This window comes from Aspergillus sydowii (assembly GCF_001890705.1).
Source record: "Aspergillus sydowii CBS 593.65 unplaced genomic scaffold ASPSYscaffold_1, whole genome shotgun sequence".
Classification (NCBI taxonomy): domain Eukaryota; kingdom Fungi; phylum Ascomycota; class Eurotiomycetes; order Eurotiales; family Aspergillaceae; genus Aspergillus; species Aspergillus sydowii.
In genome coordinates, this window is record NW_024467859.1 from 2,653,852 (window position 1) to 2,661,288 (window position 7,437).

The 7,437-nt window shown below is 49.1% G+C and overlaps 3 protein-coding genes across 3 annotated transcripts; 1 reads left to right on the plus strand and 2 right to left on the minus strand.

Annotated features, from left to right (window-relative positions):
• Positions 1-131: 131 nt before the first annotated feature.
• On the plus strand, positions 132-1,640 carry ASPSYDRAFT_138374 (uncharacterized protein; the record flags this gene model as incomplete). Its single annotated transcript, XM_040840831.1, has 1 exon — positions 132-1,640. One exon carries the CDS (start codon positions 132-134, stop codon positions 1,638-1,640), a length of 1,509 nt encoding a protein of 502 aa, XP_040708077.1.
• Positions 1,641-2,150: 510 nt separating this feature from the next.
• On the minus strand, positions 2,151-2,630 carry ASPSYDRAFT_140007 (Bys1 family protein; the record flags this gene model as incomplete). Its single annotated transcript, XM_040841000.1, has 1 exon — positions 2,151-2,630. The coding sequence occupies one exon, from the start codon at positions 2,628-2,630 to the stop codon at positions 2,151-2,153; it is 480 nt and encodes a 159-aa protein (XP_040708078.1).
• Positions 2,631-3,884: 1,254 nt separating this feature from the next.
• On the minus strand, positions 3,885-5,490 carry ASPSYDRAFT_84294 (arylsulfotransferase family protein; the record flags this gene model as incomplete). The annotated part of the gene is made up of 2 exons (XM_040851327.1): positions 3,885-4,616; positions 4,687-5,490. 2 exons carry the CDS (start codon positions 5,488-5,490, stop codon positions 3,885-3,887), a joined length of 1,536 nt encoding a protein of 511 aa, XP_040708079.1.
• Between the last annotated feature and the right edge of the window lie 1,947 nt (positions 5,491-7,437).

The window sequence follows — 7,437 nt, forward strand, 5'->3', positions numbered from 1 at the left end:
CCCCATTGTGGACCCCTAAACCAGGAGATCCATCCTCAACGAAAGTTGCCTTGAGCCGAGCAGAACACCTTCACAGCGTACAACATTTCATAGAGCGGAACTTGGTTGATACGACGGCCGGTGATGATTTTATGGCTATATATGGAAAGGAGTTCAAAAAGGCAGTAAAAAGCTGCGAGCGACACCACACCTATGGCGACATTCTTTCCTTCATCAATGGGGTCGATACCAGACTAAAACGTTTGGGTAGCAGGATGCATGTGGGTTTTCACGCTGTGGGTATATACTATGCTTGCCTTACCTTGTCTGAGTGCTCTCTGGACTACCATATACGTTGTTATCTTGCTGCTGCCGATTCGCCCATAAAGGAGAAGCTCGGCGAAGAGGAGAGTCTTTCTTTAGTGAAGGGTCTCTTGTCATCTCTCCAGGCCGTGCCCTTCCAGGATCCATCGCGCGACATAAGTAATATACTTCGTTTGATTAACGGAGAGTCCCAACCGGATGTCTCAAATTTGCATCAAATACTCTACTGGTCGAAAGAAGATGCCAAAATGAGCCAAGTAGAGGATTACCTAGCACTCCTCGCTCAGTCCGGTGACACCACCATTCGTCGTCTTATGTGGGAAAAATATTTGCGCAGTGATGATGCCGAGCTCACAGGGTTTCACTCGGGGTATGTATACGCGGCATCTATGGTCCGTGCTGGAAAGCCAAACGATGCCCTGGCTGCGTTGAGGGCACTGTCGGAACGTGCTGGAAATGATTTACCTCATATATCTGAATTCGAAGATTTGAATGGTATTTTGGAGAACGACATCATCAACGAAGAATTGTGTCAGCTTGTCAGTAAAGAGGAGTACGCAAAGATTCTCTACGTCCAAATAAGTGAGGTTGAGAGAAGACTCGGACTTCCATTGGATGGCGAAGCATCCCACGAAGCAATCTCTGATACCTCTGCCAGCGAGAAGCCTCTAGTCACCATTGATGGAGATAGCTCTGGTTATGAAAGCCCTGGGAGGCTGGTTGCAGAAATCAAGGCCCTTGGATGCTCTAAACACCCCGCTGATCTCAATAACATCGGCAATTTGTTGGATGAATTTGAAGGAAGCTTTATACCTACCTGTGTTCCTTCATGGCCAGGTCCCGATGCGGAATTTTACTGGGCACCTCAACGCTCGCCAGTTGGCCTCCACAACGCACACCCTCAAAAAAACGACAGCTCCCCAAACACATCATTATCGGATTCAGGTCTGGTGAAAGTTACCCCAGGTCATAGCCAGACCCCGTATGCTTTTGGACAAACTCTGCATTTAATGCAGCTTGGCTATCTTCTCATGAAACAGCAACCACCGGCCTCTACGGCGCATTTTGATACCTCACCTCAACCGCAAGAAACCGGATACCTAGTTACTTGGGACCGAGTTTCTGGTAGATTCCTGATTGTTTTCGCCGGGGTCGAGCACGGAGTAGTTGACCCTCTTACCGAGTCCCATATCCGTGCTGGGCCCTCCGGTAGGGATGCAATTGTGGAAATCAACCCGCTGAACTATAAATATACATTGGGTCGGGACATATATATTCCCAGCTACCGACTTGAAGTGGATCCCAGCCCTGATTTGATTTTCGACAAGCATATGTGAATCACCAAGAGTGATGAGCAAATGAATCTAGTTGAGGGCTGCAACTTAGGGCTAAGATGAATCGACAAACATAATATTTCACTGGCAGGTCTACACTTGGGTTTGCTCTTGCAGTATCAATAAGCAAGGTCAATGTGTGACCCGAAAGTGCTATACAATCATTCCTTTGTCACTTGCCAAATAAATGAATACTGGGCGGAGCACAGGGTCGATGCAAATGCCCAACCGTAGAGTGGATCATAATATACGTGCCCCATTAATGGGTGGGGTGGCCTTGTCATTTCTTCCTTCTAAGGAGGCACAGTCTTTACTTGGAGGAGCAACGATTTACTACACATTAAGAAGTACTCCCGAGCAGTGAAATCTCATTATCAGCTACTACTCGGTTATTGACTACGACGCGGATACAACCATTATCATCCACCACGACACTGATTCGGCCCAAGATCCAAGTTTTCCTTCATTCTGGCCATCCACGGCCAAATCCTCCAGCTTAACCGCATCTCAAGATCATGCGAATATCTCCTCGTCCCGCCCAGCACAAACGATCAGCACCAAGTCCGTCGTCGCATCATTCAGCATGCGCACCTGGCTTCCCCTCGGCGGAATCCCCTCGTCCCAATGGATCACCGGCTCCGAAGGGAGGAGACTTACAGAATCCCCCTCGAACGGATCCCCAAAGACATCGGACAGATCATACCAAATAGTATCGTTGACGAGGTTATACGCAAATACTGTCTGCGGAGCACTGTTGTACAGCCCATCGGGAACGGTGGTGATCTTGATCGCAATACCACCGGTCTTCGGGTCACGTCGAAAGACCTCGTAGTACTCCCAGCCCGGGTAGAGGACAGTCTCGGAGCTAATATTCTGCCCGACAGACCAGAGGTAGATGGGCATGGGGCAGTTGTTTTGGACGACGGCTCGGCCGAGGGGTAAAGTCTCGTTCGGTGGCATCTGCATGATTTTGTTGTCCTTCATGTTGGTCATCCTAGCTGGGGTAATTGCGCCGAGGGCGAACGGCGTGGCCAGGGCCGAGGTGATGGCAAGGAGGGAGGCGAAGTTAAGATGCATTTTTGGCAGCGTTGAGTTGGATTGCATAGATGTTGCTGGCTTTCTTTTCCGGGTTTTGGGAGCTCCTCCTGTTCGATGCTTGGGTATTTCTCGATCCCAACGGCTTCAGGCACACTTTTATATCCATCTGCCTTTTACTTCAGGTCTTTTTTGTCTCCTTCCCTTATTCGAACTGCAACCGCAAACCCATAACATCCCAGTAGTTCAGCGTTCCAATTACACCCGTTCTTAGGGTCTCTTCGCCTCCGGGAGGAAACGTACAACCATACCTTACGACCCGGGCCATAAAATGCAATTTTGTACTAATGAAGAGCTTTTATTTGCTTCTCTTGTCACCATAACAGCCAGTTCGAATCAGGGGTATCCCCTGCACCTGAACGGCCCAGTGATCAGGGATAAACATCATGGGAGGCAATGGTCATACAAGTAAAACCGACCCATTCCCTTATCGCAGCAACGATCAGGGACATTGCGATCCAACGGTAGGACAGAAGGCGTACATGCATGAACCCATGAACAGGTTCAGGCATGTACCTAGGCATCAGGGATAGCACAGGACATCGACACAGTAGCAATTGCTGATACTACTGTACTCTAGTGGATGCATGACAGCTCCAGCAGAAGGTAGAGCTGATGTGGGTCATGGCTAACCTCCGAACTCCGATATAGAGGAAGAGACAACAAGAAGCACGACATAGTCAGCAACGGGTACAATTTAGGTAAAGGCGGAAATAAAAGCGACTGCCGACCCGACGATCTTTGGCTTGGATGGAAGCAGATGGAATGGCCCGATTGTTGAGGTATCGAGTGGTGAGAAAGTGGCCGTGATCACGACATGGACCCAGACGATGAGGAAATGCGATCGGTTCATATTTATTTTAGGCGCGTCGGCTAAGCAACTACAACGAGTGCTTATTTTCATGACGTGAGCTGGTCGATTGCGGTCTATCTAAAAGAAAAAATTCATAATACTACGTAATATTAAAATAATAGCAAGACATATATACATGAATGAACCTCTTTCAATGTACATCTTCAGGCTCAGGCCCGCCGGCGGTTTGGCGGGAACTGTCCTTGGTGCCACACTCAGAGAACCACGATTCACGAACTGCCGTTGACAGTACAACAGCCTGAAGTCAAATCGACGGATAATGCAACCAGCGTCTCCATCTACTGAGACTCTTCTGGCGCCATGTTCTCTGAGTCCGTGTTCTGTTCAATTGACACGACATCCGACGTTCCTAGCGGGATGGTATCTTTCCGGGCAATGACCTGAATGAATCCGCCAGGCATGCCATGCAGCTCGATACTAGCTTCAAAGCCCTCCCGCTTGAGAATGGCTTCGAATTTGGGCTCGGATGCGTCAGAGTAGGCCGAAGAGTTAATGACCCAGTTGTCATACTCCGTCGCCCCGTTCCAGCTCATGTGGAGCATAACGGAGTCTGGACCTGTCCGTTGAACGACCAAAGCAGGCTTCCAGAACGGAGTCGCCTTCCACGGGCATTTATAGCCACGGTACGATGCAACCGCATTGTCCTCGCCGAACTTGACCGTGAGAACTTCCTTCCCGTCGGCGTCGAATTCTTTTACTCGCGCGATAGAACCATAACCCAATACCACGTGGTTGGTCTGTTCGCTGAGAAGCTGGTAGCTTCCTTGGCTGACACTGTGGATTACATCGTCTTCGTCGTTCAGAACCCGGAGTGTCTTGGCCTTGCGGTTGACTAGGTCAACCTCGTAGCTCAGACCGGTAGTCGCTGCTACCTCGTCGGTCGGAGTGTTTGCGTTGTTGAACAGATTCAAGACAAAGCCCTCCTCAGTCTCGTTGTAGATGCGGATATCATGCTGCCAAGAGAAATTGCCATTCGCATCGATCTCGAAATCGCCAACGCCTTTCTCTCCCTGCTCGAAATTAGTAAAAGCCCTCCTACCTTCCGGGCAGGCGGGGGCGCAGAAGGGGAGGTAAACGTACGCATAGTCTCCACATGACAGTACCATTGTTGTGGACAAAATATCCAGACCAATAGTGTCGAAGCGAAATCATGTACCCATCCTCCATCAGTTCAACTGAGTTGATATGGTAGGCATCATAGGGCTTCTCTTGAGTCCCAACATCTTCTCCCCAAAGCTGTCTCGATTCTTCCAAAGGCACTGCGTCCACGTGGTCCAGAGCACTCCAAGAAAACACAATCTCGTTGGTTGCGATATCGATCTCATAGAACTGCGAGTCCAGCATAAAACTGTCCTCCGCGCCGCCGAGAGCCGTCAAATCATGTTGGGTCACATTGTAAGCCGTCACCAGCAGCGTATTGCGATGCGACACACGGCTCTCGTGGAGATCAATGTATGATTCGCGCGGTTGGCCGTCTGGGGAGACAAAGTCTTCCTGGAGTGTGACCGTGTTGATCTCGCGATAAGTGTTGTCGAGAACATGGACGGTGCCGTACCCGAAACCCAGGTCCGTCATGTCACCCGCCCAAAAGGTAATGACATCCTCGTTGAAGAGTTTTTGGACCATGAAGTTGGCGGTAACTTCTTGCGGTCCCTGATAGATTAAATGGGCGTCCTCATCGTATATAAGAGCGGCGGTCCCGCGCTCCTGGTTCCCACGAGGTCCGACGAAGATGTATCCGGGGTCCGTTTCGCCGTCCTTCTCTACCGACACTTGAGGAGGAAGAAAAGGTGCAGTCTGCAAAGTCATGAATGGCCAATTGTCGGCGCGGACTCCCAGGGATAGCAGTAAAGTGCTGCAGACAGTAAAGAGCCTGCCCGCCATCTTGAAGATCGGAATGCAGGTATCAATATAATCAAATGCAAGATGAAAGTAGGTATATATACAGGCAATAAAGAGTGGGGTAAAATGAGCGAACGACTGCGATATATTAAACCGCAGTAGGTAGAAGAATACAAAAGAATGCAATATAACACGGAGGAGGCCGGATACTGGTCAACAGCATATCTTCCTGGCCAGCGTTTTAAGGGAAACTGGCCAGATGAATTGAGGGTGAGGGTGAAGGGGCGGGATCAGCCACAGCAAGTGGAAGCGCACCCCACCGCCTTCGCTGCGAAGCCTTCAAGAGGCTGATCGCCAGGGCCCGACCCCAGAGGACGCGCAATTCTGTGGCGGGAGCACGAAACAGCTGCCACCGGGCGAATGATGATCTTCATGGGCTTCGAATGAATTGCCATCTTCTCCGGTGTCAAACTCTGTGAACCAAAAGAGTCAAGGCTACGGATATTGAAGCGGTAATATAATTGCCTCTCGTTTGGCCCACGCGGCGGAGGCCATCTCATTCTGCCGGCGAATGATTCCGCTGTACCTGTTCCGCATGGCGCCGAATTCGGCGGACCACGGCGGAGTCTCTACCTTTTAGTCAAAAGCTTCGGCTGATTCCACCTGTTTTAAATGTCAAGCGTGTCCCAGATTCTGATGTTGTGGCCTCAGGCCGATATCCGCTAGTCATCAGCAACATAACGTAATTCCCGGTCGGTTCGTGCATCCCGGTCGGTTCGTGCATACCCCCCCAAAATCCATGCTTGATCAACTTTAAAGTACTGTACAACAACCAAAAGCGATTCAAATTAAATAAACTAATCATATTAACGATTCGGACATCCCCTCCTAGTATGCCCCTTAATATTACATTCAGAACATGTTGGCGGGGCACGTTTAGGTATAGTTAAAGTTGGAAGAGCACTTCCACCAGCACTACCCCCCTCTACCTCCAATTGCTCATTTCTCAGCGAAATTAGATCCCTAGCTTCTTGAAATGAAAGACCTTCTGTAGGAGTCATTTGGCGCTTAGAACGACCTTTTTTCTGCCTGTCATTCTCAATAGCTGCGCGGAGAGTGCAGTTTTCATTTGCTAGTAAACTAGCATTGTAAATAGCTAGCTCACAGCCCTTTATAAACTCATCTAGCGCTTGCTTTAAGGGAGATGTAGGACTTCTAGACCCATTTTTAAGAAGCTTCTTGACTGAGGAAGCTTTTCGGTGCACTTGACGGACTGTATGAGGCATACAGAGCTGGGAGGAAGGGATTAAAGCACTCCCTCTACTCGGAAGGGGGGGGTTTCAACCACCATATTTAAGCTTAACTTATCTAGCACTGCATGAGGGTTGAAGGGGACTATTCCAGTTGCTCTGAATCCGCTTTTAGCATTCTCCATAGTAAAGACCTCTTTGTGAGCTGTTGGATAAGCTTTCAAGAAATCCAGCTTGTCAATATAGTTGTATCCCAGGCACCCTTTCTGCTCGATAAGTTTGCCATAAGCTCTTTTCAAGGGGCTAAAACAACCAACATCCAGAGGTTGCAGAAGGTGAGATGAATGAGCAGGCATGCAGATTGCTATAATATTGTTTTCCTTGCATGTCATATCGAATTCAGGTGTTAGGTGGCTTCCATGGCCATCCAGGATAAGGAGTCGATACCCCCCTCTTGTACGCCTATTTGTAGCTGGAATAAAGACTTTTTGAAGCCAGCGCAGGCCAATTACGTCTGTGGTCCATCCATTGGCGCACATTTCAACTCTCCAATCTCCTGGGATAGCTGCTTCATCAAACCATCCCTCAATATAAACTTTTCCCTTGAAGATAATAGTAGAGGGTATTGACCACCCCTTTGAATTGATGCATTCGATAGTTGTAACCCATTCCCGATTCCCTGGCTGTATAAGCCATGGTTTGCCAGGCATTTCTGCTCTAGAAACTACCTTTGTTGTTG